The 22,099-nt window shown below is 43.3% G+C and overlaps 2 protein-coding genes across 5 annotated transcripts in view; one reads left to right on the top strand and one right to left on the bottom strand.

Annotated features, from left to right (window-relative positions):
* LOC109038577 (uncharacterized) overlaps nt 1-22,099 on the bottom strand; it is a 353,696-nt gene that overhangs the window by 239,829 nt on the left and 91,768 nt on the right. The gene's annotated exons all lie outside the window — the stretch shown is intronic.
* Nucleotides 1-22,099, top strand: part of LOC109038578 (uncharacterized) — a 287,471-nt gene that overhangs the window by 207,840 nt on the left and 57,532 nt on the right. The window contains 1 exon segment of the mRNA XM_019053677.2: nt 16,502-18,194. Coding sequence (XP_018909222.2) covers nt 17,381-18,194 — 814 coding nt within the window. The 5' untranslated portion in view covers nt 16,502-17,380.

Below are 22,099 nucleotides of genomic sequence, written 5' to 3' on the forward strand. Positions count from 1 at the left end.
TTTGAAGGCGGAGGGGCCGAAGGTCGGCGCGGCGTGGAGGCATGACTTGCATAAATCCTAGGCCCGAGAAACTTGAGAGATGGAAGGCGAAGGACACTCGGCGGTTGTAAATGAAATCCGGCGTGGCGCGTGGCGCGTGGTGCGGCCCGGGCGGGCGGGCGGCGCGTCGCCTTCCGTGACTCCGAGATCCTCGCGCCCAAGTTCAAAAGGAAGCGCGGAAATTAATTAGAAAACTTGGAACTAGAACAAGTTATTACTCGAAACTTGCTGCGTTATGAACTCCTCGTCGGGTTTCCCGCTGTCCTTTAATTCCCGGTAAAAACAGACAGACGCCCGGCTCCGCTCCACCGAGCCCTTGTCATCGTTTCCCACTTAAATTAGTAATTGCCAAGGCCGCTTCTCAAAGAATGACGATTACTTAGCAAAAGAAACACCGGAGATTCTCCGATTTCAACGCTCGCGGATTTATTAATCCTTTGGACGTATTTCTGCTCAACAGAACTAAGCGCTAATTTTAGTCCTTGTTGAGGATTTCCGTATCCCGAATAAGACGTTCTGTCAAGCGGAACTAAGCGCCATGGAAAAGCATTGGGAGCATAAGACTAAATGGACGTATTTCTATCAAACGGAACTATGTGCATTAAGACATGAGTCCTGAGACCCATAAGAATACACGCATAACAGGGCTCACGTCATAATGCACACAGTTCCGTTTGGCAGAATACGTCCAAATGAGCTCGTTGTCCGACTGCACCCGCTAATCCAACCTCTCCTCTCCCCTCCCCTCCCTTCTTCCCCAAAGGCGCTTAGTTCTGTTTAGCAAAAATGCGTCCATTCGATGGGGGGGGGGATTTTTGTCACACTCTAGGAGGTTTGACAAAATACAGAGTAATCCTAGTTGAAACCGCTGAACTGCGTGTTCAATGGGTGAAAATAAGACTTTTTGTCCAAGATATGTTTTCCTGGAGGGCTTTTTAAGTGGTTAATAACCACCTCCACCTAAGTTCTAGGACATACATCGTCTTCCCTGCATTCTGGGAGCAATAAAGCACCGACCCTATAATGAAAATTGGTATGCACCCATAATTTGATACGCTAAATTAATTGATGAAACTATACGATTAGAAATCTCAGTTAAATTGGAGTCTGGGGATCGGAGGAGGGGGTTCTTGGATTAAAAAGGCCAAAAATTGATGATGCTACGTTCAGAATCCCCTTAGACCTCCCTTGATCGCAGTGTTAACCAAGTTGGGCCCTCTGAGGGCAAAAACTGTTTAAGGAGCGAATAAAAATTCGACTCAATCGCCTCTCTTATCCCTCGAAAAACGAGCAAGTCCACACCATAGGCCAGCACCATAAAGCCACCGAATTGGCCTTCACTTTGGAAGGTAGTCAAAATGAGATACCAACAATCGCGGCACGACCGTGGAACACGTTCCGAGCGGCGGGACTCAATTCCACGACCCATTTTACCGGGCAGAGATGTTAACGATGGCAAAATAAAAAGCGCTGCAACCGAGTTCCCTCCGTTCCCTTTCAATATTGATATAGAAACCCCTTGCCCGCCCGGGCCCGCGTGCGATCCGGGGGGCAGTTCTGCCGTCCTAAGGAAAAACGCCGTATGAACTTTCAGGCGTTGCCAAGTTTCCTTTGATAAAAGACGAATTTCCTGGTAAACTTATGAATATTTTCCTCTCAATTTTTCAGATAATTTTGTTCGCAATTTCACCTGAAGTCCCTGACAATGTCGAGGAAAAATATTTGTATCTTTCCTGAAAAATAAACATTTTATCGAAGGAAATTTGGCAATTCTCGAGTGTTCATACGGCGTTCTTCCTCAGCGCGGCAGAGTTCCCGCTGAAAGCTCCCGGCGTGGGGCTCTCGCGGGAGTGGCGGATTGGGGCGGGGGCGGGGGGAGGGCAGTAATCGAACGGCGATTTACTGCAGGATCATGCGACTGCGGCGACGCCCGTTAATGCACTGCGGCGCGGAGCCCCCCCTGCCCCCCCCCCCCCCCGCACGTGCCCCCCGGCGGTACGGCGACCGCGCTCAAAGTTCAAAGGTCTCGCGTGTCAAGTTCACATGAGTCACTCCTAAAAATAGCCCTTTGTTGGTTTCGCCCGATCCCGGGGCGGTGGACGCAGGAATCCAGCTCCAGGACGCCGATTGGACCAATTAGTCCCACCACGTGAGGATTCGCGGGAAACGCGTCAAGGCGATCATTATGACCTCCGCGAAAATCTCCACTTTCCTTCGGTTTCAGGACGTCGTTATTTTTGTCGATCGGTCGCGTCGTAAGGGGATACCACTATTGCTCCTCTCAGGAGACCGCTTTTGCCTGCGTTGGAAAATGAAGGCGAATCAGTTGCCAATTGGACGTGTTTATGCTAAAATGAACTATGTGCATAGGGATTGCGTAGGACATAGTTCCTTTTAGCATAAATACCAATTGGTTTCGGCTAGAGTACTCACAGCCCACACCTCGAAATATGAAGTTTTGATGGCCCAAGAGGGTAGATACGAAAACAAAACAAAAATTCTGATCACAGAAATGTTTAGCTGCGTACTACAAGGTTGCCACAGAATTTAAAAAATGAAATTCCCTGACATATCACTGATTTTCTTGCTATCAAATTTTGGTGAAATTCCCTGACTATTGTAGATACGCCGGACGGTTACAAAAAACAAAATTTGAAAAAGTTTTCACGCAAAATCTGCTGTTAGAAGCATGAAACCCGTTCTAGGAAGCGAATATAGGTGACTTAACAATTTTCCCCTGACATTTCCAGGTTTTCCCTGACTTTTAGCGGCTCTGGTGCTTGCACTAGAGCTGCTATTCCGGACGGTCCCAGCTGGGGAGTATCATTGAACCATGTTACATTGGAGAGACCGCGCGTTGGTTGATGGGAATCGGCGCCATTTTCTGCTGTTTAGGGGGGACTGATTTTATTTTAATTGATATCTTTTTCCTGTGAGCGAATGCTATGTTGTGTAGTGTATTTTTGGAATCATGGTGATACTGTCAATAATTCAAAACGGGTCTGTGCTTTAATCTCGCACTGGAAAAAATGTACTTTACGTTTAAAATTTAAAAATTCAAATCTATAAGTTTTCGCGCTTTTTTCGAAGAATGCCGTGGTTGGAGCTTCCTAGTCATACTACTCGACATCAGCTGATAGCAAACAAAGGTTACCAAGGAAACCGTAAACGCGTGACAACTACCGTCGCCAGAGCCGCTTTCCGACGCGAATGCGTTGGAGCTTCCTGCTTGTTTGAAATTCCCGGACATTTCCCAGTTTTCCCGGTTCTCCCTGACTGTAGAAAGCCTGATACTCTGGACTGGAATTTGCGAGATCCCCTTTTGAGGCGGCAACGGCGAGGCGGGTGGCGGATCCGAGTCTGAAAGTTAATCTGGACTGGATCCTGGGTGTGGGGCTCGGATTTGAAGAGTGATCAATCTTTGATCGAGTTAATCGCGCCAATTTTTCCGCCGCCGCCGCCGCCCGCCGCCTCGCTCGTCCGGAATCCCAACTCCCGAGTAGTAACAGTAACAGCACCCTGCCCATTCATCATAGGATTCAGCACGCCTCACCGATTCCACCGCACGCCGCACAGTGCCGTCCGGCGTCATTCCCTATGGGGAAATGGAAAAGCTGGATTTTACTTTCAACCAAACGGTGCTGAGCCCAAACTATATGCGGCACTCATGAGCCGCCGGCATGGCAAAAAAGCGTTGTAGACAGGGCCCATGAGTTAAAGACTCCGGACGTCAGGATCCTCGTCCTGGTTTTTTACGCTGACATCACTGGCGATTTATAATTCCTATTTCTTCTAATGGCCCTCCGCTGACGAGCACATCCCTTCTTTCCCACCAGTCTTCGTTCCGTTTTAACGATCAATCCGGGACAGCGGAATAAAAAAGCGTGGAAAACTCCTCGGAGGACCACTAGACAAGCTGCGAATCAAAAAGCAATAGCATGTACGTTTTCTCATCAAAATTTCAAGTAGAAAACGATTTAAGCAATGAAATATACTGAAAGTAACTCCTAAAGCGACTGATACACCTGCTTCTTGACGCGCGTCTAGACGCGGCAAGTAGGATCCGATCCTATTTTGAGCGAGTTCCTGGCAACCTGATTGGCTACGGAGAATGCCGAACACGGCCGAAGGCCATTACCAGGCCGGTTATTAACATTTTCATTGCAATGCATAAATTCAAACTTCCCGCCTAAAGTAAAAACAGTTATCTAATTGATTTAAATCGCGCACTAAAAGTTACCCTTGGCAGTTTCTGCGATATGGAAATATGACAATCTCGAAATCGGTGCTTCGGCTTAGCTAATGTACGTTATTTACACTTTAAACAACACAGGGTGGGGAGGAAGTGCTCGATTGAGAAACCGGCCGAAACTCGCCATTGTGGAGGGATATTAAATAATAGATTTGACCTGACCATACACACGACTGATTTTAGCGCCGAAAACTAAACATAACATTGTGTATTTTACGACAGCGAGTTGACTTGGAAATTTGGATAAGTGACCGGTATGAGGAACATGATTGGTTCTACGTAGTATTTCAAATGAGAAAAAAACACTAAGAAGTGGCCCTAATACTGTATTAACAAGGTGGAGAAATGGTGCTAGGTCCACACGATTTCTCCACCTTGTTAAAGTAGTATTTCATAGATGCCAAAATCAGGCGGGACTGAAGTTGAATCCGTAATTTCTTTTCTATGCGGCAGCAGAGATATTGACCTAGTTTTTTTCATCCCTTGCTTTGATAAATTTAGCTCCCTATAGATTTCGATAGGAGCCGAGCGGAGCAGAGCGCGGCAAGAGAGTAAAAAGTTGAGAGTTACAGGACGATAAGGAGAATTTACAATGCTCGCTCCGAGGGTTGGTCGTTGGTAGCAGCTCAAAATTACAATGGACGTCTGAAAACTGAGACAAAGAAAATCCAACTTGGTGGAGCCACTGGAAGAGAGACGAGTCTATGACGTGGATAGTTGGACCTTTTACGTATTTTCCAGACCACAAAACCCAACCGAAATTCGGATCGGCAAAGTTCAGCCTTGATGAGATACTCTTAGGTAAAGGAAAGAGGAGAGCAGAGATGAAGATAAGGGGAAAACAAAGAGGATGGGAGGAGTGGAAAATGTAGGCATGGAAGGGAACACACTATCGAAAAGGGGAGGATGACTCAAAAATGTTAGCAACAGTCTTGTCATAGTATGCCGTCTTCTTTTCTAATGCTATCACGTTTTCATGATTAAATACATACAAAAGACATGTGGGATTTACAGAATGTAGATCCAGGTAGATTGCTGGGTGGGTGGAATCAAAATCAAGGTAAAATTTACTGTGGTCGAGGACTGTATCTCAACAATGTAGTAAACACTACCAGGGCTTGGATTAAATTCGCTCAAAAGTAAACCTGGGTCTGATATCGAGTCGATTAGTAGTTATACCTACTATATAATAAATTCGTCAGGAATGACTATGAATACGAGCCTTTTTTTTACGAAAACTCCGCTTCTGAAAGTTTTCCAATTCGGTTGCGACCCTCCAAAATCAGTGCCAAGGGTCATTTCCAAGCTTCCAAGAATTGCTGAATCGGGGTAGAGCACCTTTCAAGAGAAGTGATTGTTTTTTTTTTCAACTTTCACAATCCGCCGAATCGCTATTTACCATCAAAGCTCTCCATCTAAGATCCAATTTTAGATGGAAGGTCTAGGATTTTTTTTCTAGGTTCTTTAGACGAAATTCTGTTCGATTTTGGGAAACGGGCGATGGACAAAATCATATTTTCGTCGAAGTACATATATGTCACAGGCAATTAGTCAAATCAGGCATTTTGTCAAATGCCGAGGTAAATAGTTAAATAATATTACTTGGATTGAAATTCCGATTCCTTTGATAATTTTAGACAAAATAATTATTCTCTCAAGTTGATAAGGAGTTTTTGTAAAAATTGGCATCGTACAAATGTAAGTAAATTAAATCTAGTCCTTAAACGAGCTTTCATCTCGGGATTTTCGGCATGTCATATAATACCGACTTTTTAAAATTCTAAAACTTAAAATATAAGAGGAGCATTTGGAGGGAAAAATACAAGATAAGTTGGCAGTTTTAACGAATTATTACTTTCAAAACAATGGAAACTTAATAGTTCCTCGTTAAAAACATACAAGTCTTTGTAAACCATCAAAATTTGACTATCTGCCTAGGTATTTTACGAAATGCCTGATTTGACTATTTGACTGCAACATATACAAATATATATACTTTTTAAGCGGTTTTTCATAAATTTGTTGTAAATGTTGTCATAAATTTTTCAAAAGATTTTGCAGGATTTCCAAGTTTTCGCTCGATCGCGGAACGCGAGGTTTAGAAAATTATCGAGCTTTGATGAGTAAACCCGTAGCTAGGATACCCTGCCTTGACGAGGAGGCCTGGAAAACAGATCCGGGGAGACCAAGTCGAAAGACGAGCTAACGAAGCGCGCTCAGAGAAGCGGGATAAAATTTCAGGGGCTGAATAAAATCCGACGAAAATCGGCGGGGGAGCCACGGCGGGCGGCAGGAGCAGGAAGACGGGATAATTGGGCGAGACGAAAAATTCCAAGTCCTAGTCACACACATCCTTGCGCGGGACCATAGCGTGAGTACGCAGCAGGGGGGGGGGGGGGGGATTAAAAGGCCGGCTTTCGCTGCGCCTTGTTCAAAGGTCAAAGGGCGCCCTCGCTCGGGAAACAATACGCGGAATGCTCGGCGGGACCCGTGCCCTGTCCGGGCGACGCACAATGGATCGAGTCAATACGAAAGGTCGGACAAAATTTGGAAATTTTAAACGCTTATAACTCCGTTTATACACAACTTTGAGGTACTAAAAGTGGTTCCATCAGTTTTCTCGTGAAATTTTTGTCAAGAAGTAGCCTTTGAAGTTTAAGATGTGACGAAATAAATACATCAGAATGTGCAGTTTTAGTCAAAAATTTCATGTCCGACCTCTCTAGTTGACTCGATCCACTGTGAGACGCACGGTGGAACTAGTCGATGGAAAAATCGCACATAAAATAGAAAAGCTTGAATCTTCGGAAATGCTAAGTTTAAAAGCGCCTCCATTCGTTTTATCGGTGTAAAAACAAGGAGGAAAAGCGGGTAACGAGGCTAAAATACAACAGTAAAAACCCAAGACGGTTCGACTCAAAACTGAGTCATTTTCAGTCGGAAAATAAATTACACATATCAATGAAAAACCTGAGACCTTCATGTTGGTGGCCGTGATCGGAGAAAAAAAAACTAATTTTTTTTTTGGTTGGGTTTTTTATTGTTGTATTTTAGTCTTGCTCCCCGTTTATTCCCTTGTCTTTCTCCTGTTGCCATTATTTCGGGCTGCTTCGTAAAAATTCGTTTTATCGCAGAATTGCATTCAAGAAATAGCTCTAGTAATTTGTAATCTGATGGAACAAACATTGGCCTTAAACAATTTTAGTCGAATCATTCATGCCTGACATCTCTTCTCCTATGCTAAGGTAAAATGCCGTATAAACTTTCAAAGCTTGCAACATTCTCTAAGACAAATCACGAATTTACGGGAAAATTAAAGCGTGTTTTTCTCCCGATTTTTCTGAGAATTTCGTTCGTGATTTTCTGCAAAGTATGAAAATTTCAAGGAAAAATAATGGCTTTCTCGAGAGATAAACTTTTTCTGGCAGAAAATTTGGCAACGTTTAAAGTTCATACGGTGTTGTTAACACGGCAGCCTTAAAGAGAGTCAGTTCTGCGACGACTCACGATCAGTGCAGGATAGCGCAGCGCCGCGCCGCGGTTTCGGCTGCTGCAAGGAAGGGTCAGCGCGCCTTCAATTTGCCGGGTATGCAACACGGACAGTGACGGAGCACCAATAGTCGCATCCAAGCGCCTTCTCATCCCGTCCGACGAACGACCAAAAGGATGAACTTTGTGTGTATTACGTCGTGTTTACAAAGAACACCTTATGAAAATACAAGCGTTGTTACTCTTCCCTGGACATAACATTGATTTTCGAAACGAATTATGGCTATTTTCTCTACAAATTTTCGGATAATATCGATCTTATTGTGAAGTGGATTTGCTTAAAAATTGAGGGGAAAATGTTTTAAGATTATCCGGAATAATTACATTTTATTGACGGGAATCTGACAACGTCTGAAGGATCGTGCGGGGTTCTCCATTGCACGGCAGTGTTGTGCCTATCCAACACTGTTTAAAAAACAGGCCGTCTCATACAACTTTTTCTCAGGATCTACAGGATGTAGTTTCAACTTAGAGTATTTGCCTGATTCCTTAGATCAGCTTTTTCCGTTTGCCTTGTAATCATTTTGATTTATTGAAAATTCTAATTGTAATAAATATTAATTATTACTCGATTTTTTCTCTTCACATTTTGAATATTGAAAGAAGAAAGAAAATCATTGAAAATCCAAATTTTCAAAAAATCTAAAATACTTCATGTCAAAGGAAAAAAGAAATGCTGAGGAATCAAGCAGGAAAACAAATTGAAAATCTGTTGTTCCCCTCGCGGAGGACCGTTACTTCATTTCAATGTTGTCAAATTTTCCTACGCAAATTGCATTTTTAATGAATTTTGAAAATTGTTGAATCAGCAATTTCATTTCTTTCAGTGTTGGAGGTACGTTCTTTCGTCCGGGAAACTACGAATCATTCCAATAAATCCTAAGTCCAAGAAGTGCGATGGTTCGATTTTTACATTGCAAAGATAGGCATTTGGACGTAGTTATGCTAAAAGACACTACGTTGCACGAAAAACCCTTTGCATATAATTCTTCTTATAGCACAAATACGTGCATTTGAAAAACAACCAAATCCTTCAACAGCTCGTTCTACTGTGCGGCGAGGGTTCGGATTCAGCCAATGCTTGTTCTGCAACAGAGGAGCACACTTTGGCGGGAATTTATCCGCTCCCCCCCCCCTCTCGCGTTTTCCCCCACCCGCACCCCCTCCCCAGGAAAGGGCGGAAACGACCGGATTTTTAGGCAAAGTTGCGGTATCATCAAAGTTCGACTGATTTCAAAGTCGAGGTCTCGTCGTGCTCTTTATTATTTACATTCCCTGAGTTTTGGGGGACGTTTTCCTGATTGAAATCCGTTATTTCCTCAGTTCCATCTAAATCCCTGGAAACTCTCGTATAAAAATTCGGCTTTTCTTTCGAGTATAGAAAATAAGTGGAATTTCACTCGCAGAAAGTTCCCTGACTTTTCCGGTTTTCCAGAGCGGCGGGAAGGCTGACTGCTCCATCGGAAAATGTGATCCGAATGGAGTTAGGTCCTTTGGTTGGAAAAGGTGGCTCTCTTGATTAGGCTGACGTATGACACTGTGATGGTTGACGGAGAGGTTCATCAGCGGGTTTTTGAGGCGGTCATTCGCCCGTGGCTGGACGAACGAGCGCGAGCGGGAGCGGGCGATTGAAAGGACGCGGAACACGGCGGTGGAAAACAAAGTCGGGCGGGCGATCGTAAAAGCAGTTTAATATCTGCCCGATCACAATGAGCCGCTATCTACATAAGCTCCGGCCGGGCAGGAAGCGCCAGTGTCCCGTCCATAAAGCGCGGGTCGCCGGGTCGACGGGTCGCCGGGCCCAGATAAACGCACTGATCCGGAATGATCCCTCGCAAACAATGAACGGGACACGTTCCGACCAGCGCACTCTGTTTACGGCCATCTTTACGAGGCATCTTCCGGACACACGCTCACGTCGCCCCCCAAGGAAAAACCACTTATCGTCGTCTTTTGGACTAAGGCACTTAACTACATTTCAATGTTCCCAAATTGTTCCTCCCAAACTGCATTTTTACCTGGAGGAACTTAGATATTTTTGACTGAAAATTTCACAGATTTTTCTCATGATCTAATGCGAAAATCAGACAAATATTGGGCCAAAAATTCAAAACCACTTATCGTCGTCCCAAGGCACTTAACTACATTCCAATGTTGCCAAATTTCCTCGCAAATTGCATTTTTACTCGCAGGAACTTGAATATTTTAAACTCAAAAATTCACTGATTTTTCTCATTATCTCGTGTAAAAATCAGACAAATTTTAGACAAGACTTTCAGATAAAAATTCTCGTAAGAAATTGAATTGGTTTGAGTCAATTTCGCAACCTTGGAATAGAGTTACGTTCCATCATGCGGGAAACGACGTTATGAAACTTCGGATGTTGCTATATTCCTCCAATAAAAAAACGAATCGGCTGGGCTAATTGTAGAATATTTCCCGGCATATTTTTCAGGTAATTTTGTCCGCAATTCAACTAAAATATCTGAAAATTTCAAGGAAGGATATACACCCTCTCCTTAAAAAAGCATGTTATATTCGAGGAAATGTGACACCTATCCAGTGTCCATATGTCGTATACCTTAACATGGCGGCTTGGGCCTTGTTATTATTGTTGAGGACTAAAAATAAAGGATCGAATGAGGGGACTCAAAGGGGACCATTCAGTGACGAGGCGTGAAAGATCGATTATCGATATTTCTCCATTTGAAGCTGTGGTATAGAATCGAGTATTAAGGTGTTCGTTGCGAACTCCCTGTTTATCGATTATTTTTCAAAGGTTTTAATGGGTGATTAATCGATACATCGCAAAGCGCGCAACGCCACCGGCATGGAATGTCGCCAAGCAAGATACTGTGGACAACGCTATTGATCTCGTGACATCACACATTACAATGGACCAGCTGGCTGATAACTGAAATTGATTGATAAAGCTACAGACAAGGGAAAAATGGAACGAGCATATTGGTTGAAACGGGTGGTTTTTGGAGACTAAGGGGAAAATGATGGACATGGACTGACAATGGGGTCTCTCGTGGGTTAGTTGGTCTCTTACTATCCCGTTTGTCCATTGCAACCACCCGCTTCAACCAATAGGATCGCTCCACGTTCTGTCTGTCTTCTTTGTCTGTAGCTTTGGTTATCAATTTCAATAATCAACGCACAGGTCCTTGATTGCACTCGACATTGGCATACAGACTGCCAAGTCAATCTTTCATTCGACTTTTCACTTTAGTCTTGTCTTGCTTGTTCGGTTTCCACAAAATCTTAATTGACGGCCCACTGAAGGTAAATTACAGAGATTTATGACTCATCTCGAAAAAGAGAGTTATGCCCTATCATCTGAGGAGCAAAGACAACACAGGGTAGCGATTTACAGCGTCCTAAATGTGTAAAACAAGAATAAAATATCAAAGGGTATTTACCGACTTATTGCGAAAACAAGACGTTTGTCCTCAATTCAAGCGTACAATGGTACTTAACGGCTTCATTACGGATAACTGAATGGACTAGGTCTTACCTGCAACATAAAAAATATCGAAATCAATAATTGATAGGCTATTAGGACGGCAAAATAATCAGACCACAGTAGGCAGGATCAGAAAGAAGCAGAACGGCACATGTTTTCCCATCGGTCCGGCGTTACCGGGCGAAAAATTTCACACGTTCCTCGGAAAATCTGTACTTTATCAGAATAAATTTGGCAACATCAAAGTACCCATACGCGGTTTTTTTCGCGGCAAGGCTGCTTACAGTGTACCGAAAGAGATTAAGAGCCTAGAAAGTCCTATTGATCGAAGTTGTAGAAATTGTGTGTGCAAATGCAGGGCGCCTTCAATACACGTGATACTTCCAGCGTCTCAGGAGAGTTAGTTTAGTTGCGTGACCTAACTGAACCCAACTTGACTCTGTTTCGATCGGTTCCTGAGCTTTGTGACCGATCTGAATAATATTACTTGGGTTTAATTAATTACAGCGAAGATAATTTTTTTTAAACGTGCCGGGATCACATGTTTTGTGTTATTGTTCATCGGGAAACACGTCAAATTGCCTTTCTCCGTGAATTTATGTCACTTCGTAGGTTTGATACCTCGGCTCCTGCTCGATTGATTTTCGTGAAACTTGATATTGGGGAGGGGGATGGGGTTGGTTATAAGAAACTCGAATTTTCAGTCAAATTTTCAAATTTTGGAAATTCAAGATGACGAACGTAGCCTAAAATCCTATCTTGGCTCCTGCTCGACCGATTTTGGTAAAACTCGGTATCAGGATCTTTTTGGGCCATAAACTTTCATTTTAGCCATATCGCATTGAGTAATTCAGGTGTAAAGAAAAAAGGGCAAAAGTTGGGAAATTCCTAACAATTGAAGATATGCCAGATGGTTAAAGACACATGGTTAGAAATAGTTTTCAGGAAAATTTGTTTTTCGAAACTTCAAACCTTCTTTAGAAAACAAATTAAGGCGACTCAAGGATTTTTCCCTAACATTTCAAGTTTTCCCTGACTTTTAAAAAATCCCTGACATTTTCGGTTTTTCCGGTATTCCCTGAGTGCAGCAACCCTGTTAAATGCGTCCATCGTATTCTTCGAAAAACTTCGATAAGGAAACAGACATCGTGAAACTTAATATTTTACCCTATATCGTGGTCCATTTCGAGAAAATTTCCCAACTTTGAGAGTATCCGCAATGATGAAAAATGATCTTAAATTGCTTTCGACCTGATTTGCGTCGAGATGAAAGCATGTACCGCGACACATTCCTTGTGTCCTTGTGACATATTCCATGCATCCTTGACTTGTTCCAATTTTTCAAGTTTTTCCTGACTTTGTCTCCCCAAATGTGAAAAAACCCTAACTTCAAGCTAGAAATATAAACCGAAAATTTACAGCATTAGATCATTACGAGTTTGCCATTAATGGACCATGAAAGACCCATCAAACGCGAGAGATTCTAACAGTCAGAAACGATTGGACCCGTTTGACCACCCTTGCAAAATTATAAGTACGTCATGGCGGAAGGTCGGTTCACATTGGAACCATCAAACAACAGTAAAAGCCACTGAATCACTGATCATAACCCATCCTGATGACTCTCAGGATGATTCATAAGTCTCACACCACCCCTATGACCCTTATGTTTCAGGCCTCTTTTCAAGGCAATCCCCCTTACAATTTTGGGGGATCCCAATAGTCGACTTCTTCGACCAAGGAGCACTCACAAAATTTCAAGTCTCATTCCAATTTGTGCAAAAGTTACAAGAGTGATACCAGGTGGTGGTGGAGGGGGGGGGGACTTTTGAATCACGCTGTATACTACTGGTCCGGAGAGGAGAATAGGGGAAGCAACTCGAGGAGAAACCAAAATATTCGACGACTCTTATCCGATCATCTACAAGCCGTAATTTGATTGGGTTACGATAACGTCACTCAACGAATTTGTCGCCAGTCAGCGTCGAGTGTCGAACTGAGGCGTGATAAATTATACGCGTTCGATTTCCATTTTAATCGGCAGCTGCTATCATCGACGTTTGTCCTCAGGCGTCGCAAAGTTACGAGGTTTCCAGGATAAATTGTCACCGGAGGGTTGGACAATTTGAGAAAACTTCGTGCACACTAAAAAAAGTAACCGACATTTCGTGTTTACGGGAAATAGAATACAAAGACGCGCGGTTAATACTTTTTTATTTTATTCAAAAAAGTAAACATTGTTAAGCGAATCCAAATTGATACATGCCATTTCATATTAGCTAGAGCTAACTATTGCAGTTAAGGACTTGCAGAGAGCATTTTCGGCATTAAATAATTCACGACAGTAAACGTTGCTACGCGGTATTTATGTAATATTTTTAGGTAAGTTGTTCTTTGGGCTACATCGACCAAATCTATGGGTTACTTTGACTAAATCTTTGGGTTGAGAATTTGCAAACTCGTTTAAATCAGGCGCGAGTTTCCAGGAATCGATCCAATGCGCTTAGAGAAAAGAAACCGTCCACTCGGCCTCATAGCGACGCGTGGAAGCTTTTTTTTCGGGATTCAACACTTCTTTATGGACAATTATAAGGGAGCAACAGTCATCTCACCTACTAGGTGGATGACAGGTTTTGGATGACGTCATGAGCCAAAAAATTTTCCCAAACTTTGGTATGTTTGCAAAACGAAACTTCCAACACGTTGTTAAACATCCACCTAAGAGGTAGGTCAACAGTTGCCAACAGTTTAGCTTCCACCTCTGTAAAGATACCAGTGGAGGGTCTCTTGTCCCTGAATGCGCTGGCCACTCGCAGGTCGCATCCTCTCAGTGACATCGAGAGAAACCAATTTTCTTTGGTCGCTTGGTGAATACATTCATTTGAAGGTGCCTTAACATTATTTATTGACTACATTCTAACTATGAACATTTAAAACATTTTAATTATGACTACATTCTCCACTGGAAAGGTATGAAGGTGGAAGGTGAGAAGGTATGACAAGATTCAAGGTCCAATTATTAAAGGAGCTACATGGATCGCATTTAGCAAAAAAGAACCAGCGCGATTACTGTGTTGTAAAAATGTTACTTCTTCGTATCCATCCCAAAAATGTCCCAACATAGCAAATAGTTTTTGCACCCTACCATAAATTTGTTAATTTTAAATGAAAATAATCCTCTACCTTTTAAAACTGCATCCAGTATTTTCATACGAGAAGGTGAAATTGCACAAGTTTGAAAACACTGCAATCGCGCTGGCTCATTTTTGCTGAATGCGATTTACATATACCTTTGTGAATAAACATAGGTATTGATTTCTTCCTTTAGTAGGACAGTTTGATTATTTCCTATCGGAAAATACGTTCAATTTTCCCACACGAGCAGCTCTGATACCATTACCACTCTGGTCGACACCATGATGCCTCCTCGATCGCGGAGGAGCCGTGATGGGGAGACAAATTCCCTCCAGTTAGAATCCAGATAACGGCGCCAACTTTGTCCACGACAGCTGGAAAGCGGCGTCCTCCAGCTACCGAGAAATGATTAATCCCCGATAAAAATCAGACATTTCTCAGCGCGAATACCAAGCAACATTGCCGAACCGTGCCTAAACTCCCCGACTCTCTTCGGTAAAGATAATATGAAATACAATACGAGAAATCGGAAACACTGGTCATCAAGACGCGTCAGAGTTTGGCCTCCGGGATTTTCTGCCTGGCTGAGGAAAAACGCCGTATGAGCCTTCAGACATTGCAAAACTTCCTTTGCCAAATCATGAACTTTCGGGAAAATGCGTGAGTATTTTTCTTCCGGTTTTTCAGACAATTATTTTCGTTATCTGATCTAAAAAGTCTGAAAATGTCAAAGAAAATAATTCATAAATTTCCTCAAGAATAAGTTTTTTCTGAGAGTCAATTTGGCTACATTTGCATGTTCATACGACGTTTTTCCTCAGCACGGCAGTTTGGAAGAGCGGAAAAACTGAGCAAAGCCAGCTCTAATCAAAACTCAAACGGCGATTGGTCTTTCGTGTATCGATCCTCGAACTCGCGTCGAACGGGATGCGGTGCTCAACGAACTTTGATGAGAAAGGGAGATATCAGGCGGATTGTTGAAGAAAATGAGGGTCACACATTATCTTGCGCCCCCATTTTGCATGCGAAAAAGCGTAGTTGAATGAGATTGGAATCAATCGAATGAACCGTTTTCACGGAGGAACTTAGGAGTCGGGGGAAAGAGATTATTTATTTTTATCGATTATTTTTTTTTTACTTGCCTTACTGCCGAACCGAGGGCTGATTATTGAGATTGATAGACAAGCGATGAACAAAGAAGACAAAAAGAAAATGGAGCGACCCGATTGGTGGTAGCAGTTGCTTGCAACGAACAAAGGAGACAAGTAATAGACTGACTAATTGCAATACACGAGACCCTACAGTTAGTCCATCATCCTGCCCCTTAGTAAATGAGAACTACCCGTTTTGACTAATAAGATAGCTCCTGCAGTTTCTTTTTGTCTGCTATGTCTATCAATTTCAAAAGGCAGCCTGCTATGGAAGAACGCTGTGCGGGCTTACGGACGATGTAAAATTTTCCTTGACATAATAAAGGGACTAAAGAATATTTGTCACTCAATTTCCCACAGAATTTTAGTCGCAATTTAACCTGAATTATTGAAAAAATTAAAGGGAAAATATTCAAAACTTTCCTGGAAAATAAATATTATATTGAAAGAATGTTGAAAACGTAGGTATGTCCATACATCGCTTTTCTTTGGTACGGCAGCATGGGGCCTACACTGCCGTGCTAGGAAAAAACGCCGTATGAACCTTCAGACGTTGCCAAATTTCCTTCAATAAAAACCAAATTTACTGAGAAAATTGTGAATATTTTTTTCGAAATTTTCAGACAATTTTGTACGCAATTTAATCTAAAATATCTGAAAATTTTAGGGGAAAATATGCATGAATTTCGTCAAAAATACATATTTCATCAAGGGAAATTTGGCAACTCTCGAATGTTCATACGGCGTTCTTCCTTAGCACGGCACTACACTTTATCTTTACATTTGAGAGGCAACTGCTTTTGCCTATGCGTGATTTTGTGCCTGGAGCGTCCAACACATTGATATTTTTGAAGAGACTGGTCTTCCATGGATGACTATCACAAAACTTTCATTTATATGTTCCAGGTGGATGAGAAATTGAGCTGTGACAAGCGAGAGAGACTGCAAGCGAGGCGAAAATCGACACGAGGGAGAGAGAATCATCGACTAGATGAACGACTGCATGGACGAGTGACTCGCTTGGACACCGCTAGAGCGAGGGCCCGGAGCCGGAAACGGATGAGCGAATCGGACCAACGCACATCGGAAACAGGACGACGAAAACCCGCTTGAGCCCCAGCCAGGTAAAAAAAATCACCCTAACTGCCGAAAAATCAATCATGTCCTGCAACTCTGCGAGGCGATATTCATATACCATGGACCAACACCACTGCCTTGATAAATATGAAGAAGAGGGATTCAACCTCTGATAGATCGGCCACTGCAAAGAGATAAAAACTATTTCTTGAAAAACTGTTGCTTACATCCAATTGGAATGTATCGTCAAACGTCGTGATTGAGAGGAAATTATTCTGTTGAGTCTTCAAGACGAGAAAGTCGAATAATCATCCAGGCAACGATTCAATATGAAGAGATGGTTCGATATGTTTCTGTTCGAAACCGAAATGTGTTAAAGCCTGTAAAGCCTTTCCGAATACAATAGAATTCTGCGATTTTGGTTTGTTTCGGCTGAGGACATTTCTGCACGTCACGCACCAAACCTGATTCGAGTTATCGACTAGCGACGAACAACGCTCTCGATGTAGAAGCTGGGACAAAGTAGTGATGAAATCCCTCGCTTACGATTGGTCGGGGATGTAGGTTGCGTGACGGACAAAAAGGAAGGAAGCGCGATCCCCGTTTTCAATTGGCCAGTGATGCAGGCGCCTCGCTCCTGATTGGCCGGATGTAGGAGCGGACCCCGGCGCGGAGCAGCGAGTCCCCGATCCAAGTTGAAGTTGAGACATGACAATTATGCTGATTCAGCACCAACTCCTGCGATCACGAACCGGCCAACTCAACAAGCTCGAGCGTGACGTCATTAAGGACCAGCTGATCAGGATCAACCGGCTCTTCGTCTCCCGGAAGCGGCAGGCGCGCTCTGCCGCCCAGCTCCACACCTCGCCGGTGGCGCGCTCTAGGCTCCACTCCGCCGCGACTTCGCCGGTGGCGCGCTCTAGGCTCCACTCCGCCGCGACTTCGCCGGTGGCGCGCTCCGCCTGGTCCGCGACTGCGCCAGTTACGACTCGCTCCGCCCAGCTTCACTCCGTGCTCGCGCTGTCTATGAACAGGGCTATGCGGTACTACCGGCTCTGGATCTACACATGCAACGCGGTTCTTCTCGTCAGCGTCGTGTGCTTCATCATCATCGGATCGAAAATCATCGTCTTCGATTCCAAACGGATGCTCATTCCCAATTTCACTCTGACCCAACCGAGCCTTATCTACGCCTACTCGGCACTCTTGTTCCAGTCCGGCTTTCTCCAGTTCATTGGCTGCGTCGGCGCCATTAAGCTCAACGAGAAGCTCTTGAATATCTACTGGCTCCTTCTTCTCCTCTTGCTCTTCGGGGATGTCATGCTCGGCATATTCTGGGTCTACAGGTATAAGGACATTATGCAGCAGCTTGGTCCCGACCTCAAATATAGGCTCGTTTTTCAGTACCCTAGCGATCCGAATTATAGAGAACTCTGGGATGACACGCAGACTGAATTCCAGTGCTGCGGCGTTGACTCCTTTCAGGACTATATTCTCTTCAACTCTTCGTACCTTCAAACAGGTAAGATCCACTTCCTTCATCCAATAGCTAATTGGACGTATTCCTGCCAAACGGAACTATGGACGAGTGGGAAAGATGGGATGTGCTCTAGAGAGCTGCATAAAACACAATGTGGTCAAGTGGGCGTGATTCCCTTTGAGAAATGGAAAAGCGGGATTTCAAATTCTGTCAAACGGAACTATGTGCCAATTGAATGCGGTACTCATGAGTCATGGGCATGGGAAAAGAGCGTTGAGGACAGGGCTCATGAGTTAATGCCGACCAAGAGCGACAACGGAAGCGGCTACGTTGCCGCTGCGGCACGCCCTCTACTGGCGCTTTATAATTCCCATTCATTCTTATAGCCCTCAACTAACGAGCACACCCCTTCTTTCCAGCCTGTCTCTGGTTCCGTTTAGCAAAAGTACATCTAATTACCGCTACGCTTAGTTACTATACGCTTAGCACGTAAGTCATTGAGAGTACCTACATGGAGAGAGTATTGCTGTGTCTGTGCTGCTCTCTGAACGGTTGATCAGTTTTACACTTCCATGGGCTCATGTGGACCAATTTAAAGAAACCCGATCAAGAGGGATTCGTATTATCAGGTAAAAAAATAAATGAATTGAATGTATGAATGTCTCGCATCATACATAAATTGTAATTTTCGACAAAAATATCCATCGAAGTTTATTAGAACAATTCAGAAGCTAGAAATAAGAAAATGTTTACCATTATTATACGAACAACCCTTGGCGGTTAGGAATTACTATTCTAACTCACCGATAAAAGCACTAAACTGCATAGGATAACTCAAGGCGTATATGTGTTGCTTCTAAACAGTGTCAGAAATAGTAGTTCCTTGTTGCAAAATGTAGTTCGCGAGTGTATTTGTTTCCTCCTGCAGATAGGGCTTTCATGGATGAGCATGTAAAGTAGTTCATTTTTGTAACGTATGGTCCAATGGCATAACTCCATTTTTAAGACCGTCTCATCCTGTCCCATCGATAAATATATGCATAATTTAAACATCTGGTCGCCTGGTCTTTTAGGAACTTCTTGAACCGTAATCTGAACCTCCGAATTCCATTAATTGCAGTTCAACTTAGATTGCTCAAGGGAATTCATACTTGGTGCGGTATGAGGATTCATTAGCAAAGGCAACCCCATTCCGACCAAAATCAATCGGGAGAACACAATAATACATGATAGTATCTTCTCGATGAGCTTGAACCGAAATACAAACGACCATTTTTCGGTGCTTTCTCTCCAAGTTTCTCACCGAACGACCCTCGTCTCCTTCGTAGAAAACACTCAAGACGCGAGTCTAAACGGCACAGCGCCGAGTAGCAGAATTAAAGCAAATAGAAGCAACAGCATCGAAACTTGGAACGGCAAAAACTTCCCGGAACAACTTATACAGGACTTGGATCAGCGCGCTAAGCGAGGGAGGGTTTACATACTAAATAGAGCGACTAGTGTGGAGCAGAAATGTGCGGGAGGCCCTTTCCTCCCCATGAGCCTCCCTCCCGCAAGTTTCTGCCCCGGTAAATTTTCCGCGGGGGTAAATAACTGTTGCATCATCAAGTGCAGAAAGTTCACCCGCAGACCGAAGTAACGATAAGCTTACGCAACTATTTGTTGATTACACGTTACGGTGGTCCTTCAAATCGTGGTTTCTCTCGCTCCCGCGCTAATGGAGTTCCAGCGAATGCAGAGAATTAGCGTCTCAACAAACTGTTACCATGTAAAATTCCGCGTCGAGCGCACACGATCATGCCATCAGTTTTGTCTAAAATCACGTTGAACATTACGCCGTAATAGCTTGGTGCTACGACTGCGGATCTTAGACACGTTTATCTTTTTAATCTCAGTCTGAAAGGTTTGGGTCTTTTACTGCCGTGCTCAAGGATAACGCCGTGTGACCCTTCGCACGTTGTCAAATTTCCTTTCATGAAAATATTCATGAATTTTCAGGGTAGTTTATGGATATTTTCCGTCCAATTTTCCGGAAAATTTGCATTGTACGATGCCAAAAAAATTTCTGTAAATGATCATTAGAGCAGTCTCTTGAAATAGAAAAAAAAATCCAAACTTTGAGAAAATAAAGGTGGAAAACGTAGAAGGGGCGTTTAAAAACAATAAGAATGATACAATTTTATTCTTCGGCTAGAAGAAAGAATTTTGAGATTCTGCAGCAACATTCCACGACTTTTCCAGGTTTTTAATGACTTCCCAAATCATGTCACCCTGTTCCTTCTTCCCCTCTTTTTCCTATTTCTCTTCCTCCAAAATTCCAGACACCTTGAATACAAAAAAAATGATGGATAATTTTGCCAAGATGCCCGGCATGATGGCAACTCTTCGATACCTCCAGGCAGAATCACACGCTAATAATGTGGGAGCTGAGTGTGGCTTGAATGTGGAATTCATCGGCTCGATGCCTGAATTGAGTAACGAGGCACAGCGAACATCGGGTAATGTCAGATTTGTCTGAACCATTTGAATACATTTCATACAAATCTGGATGAAAATAGCTCGAATTTGCGAAATTTCAGCCGTTGAGCGATGACTGTGGACTGCCGTATTCAGCTGCCAAATTCAGTGTGTGATTCCGGAATCTCCGGTGTTAGAGCCGGGGCTAATTACACGCCCGACTTGCACAAAATAAGATAGCGAACAAATAGCGGGGCAATTTGAAAAAAAGGGCGAGATTTATGTCTCGTCAATTAAATTTAACGACCAATGAGACGTTTACGGCGTTGAGTTAGCATGTATACCGCAACGCGACGGCGACGCGCTATTCTGCCGTCCTAAGGAAAAACGCCGTATGAACATTCGGGAGTTGTCAAATGTCCTTTAATAAAATGTACATTTTTGGGAAAGCTACGAATATTTTTCCTTGAAAATTTCAGGAAATTTAGGTGAAATTGCGAACAAAATTATCTGAAGAATTGGAAGAGAGACACTTACAAATTTTCCCGAGAATCCGTGACTAACCCAAGGAAATTTGGCAACGCCTGATGGCTCATACGGGGTTTTTCCTTAGGACGGGAGCATTATCCCCCGCATCTCGTTCCCGAGGGCGCCCCAGTGCCGCAGAGATTTCATCGCGTTAATTTCAGACCCGGATAGTGAGAGCTCTTTTTCTCTTCTTCTTTTGTCTTTATTTTGAAGGGTTTCCACCATGGAGCTCTTTTCTTTTGTTTGTCCATTTCTGTAAATGGGAGTCAGAGTTGATCGGCTGAATTGGATTACATTTTGCAATAAGGAACCACTATCTCTGGCTCTCCCATAAAAGCATATATCTGCATAGGAAAACCGATGGCATGTATGTTGTTTCTAAAATGACCCAGAGATAGTGGTTCCTTATTGCAAAATGTAATCCGATTGATCGTAACGAGACCAAGCGCATTGAGTTGCTGATTAAATATTGATATTGTGTGGCTGGTGTTGAACCAGTGGGCTGTATCCGTTATCATTTCTACGAGGAAATTCCTTCCGACAGAGTGTTGGTCTAAATTCAGTCTAGAACTAATGTCTGGTGATAGACCAGTAGACAAGGTACGCATTGAAGCTGTATGATACATATTTTATAACCACATGAAAAACGCGATTTGTGTGACAAAAATTACTGAAACTAACTCCTAACCAAGATATTTAATGTTTCTTGACAAGCAAATTAGAACCTCCCGCTCATGAAAAAAACAAATTGTAAGACGTTACCGTAGCAGCTCCTGTGGTATGAAAACCTGGCAACCTCAATTTTGGTGCTTCGGCTCAGCTGTTGAACGTGGTCAAAACCTCCAGAAACACAAGCAGGAGAGGAACATTGCTCGATTTAGAGGACTAACAAAACCGTGGAAGGGTATGCGATTTGATTTAAGTAGACTGTATTGTTTACCTGTGAGCGGGCAATTAAAATT

This window comes from Bemisia tabaci, chromosome 3 (genome assembly GCF_918797505.1).
Source record: "Bemisia tabaci chromosome 3, PGI_BMITA_v3".
In the NCBI taxonomy this organism is placed as follows: Eukaryota; Metazoa; Arthropoda; class Insecta; order Hemiptera; family Aleyrodidae; genus Bemisia; species Bemisia tabaci.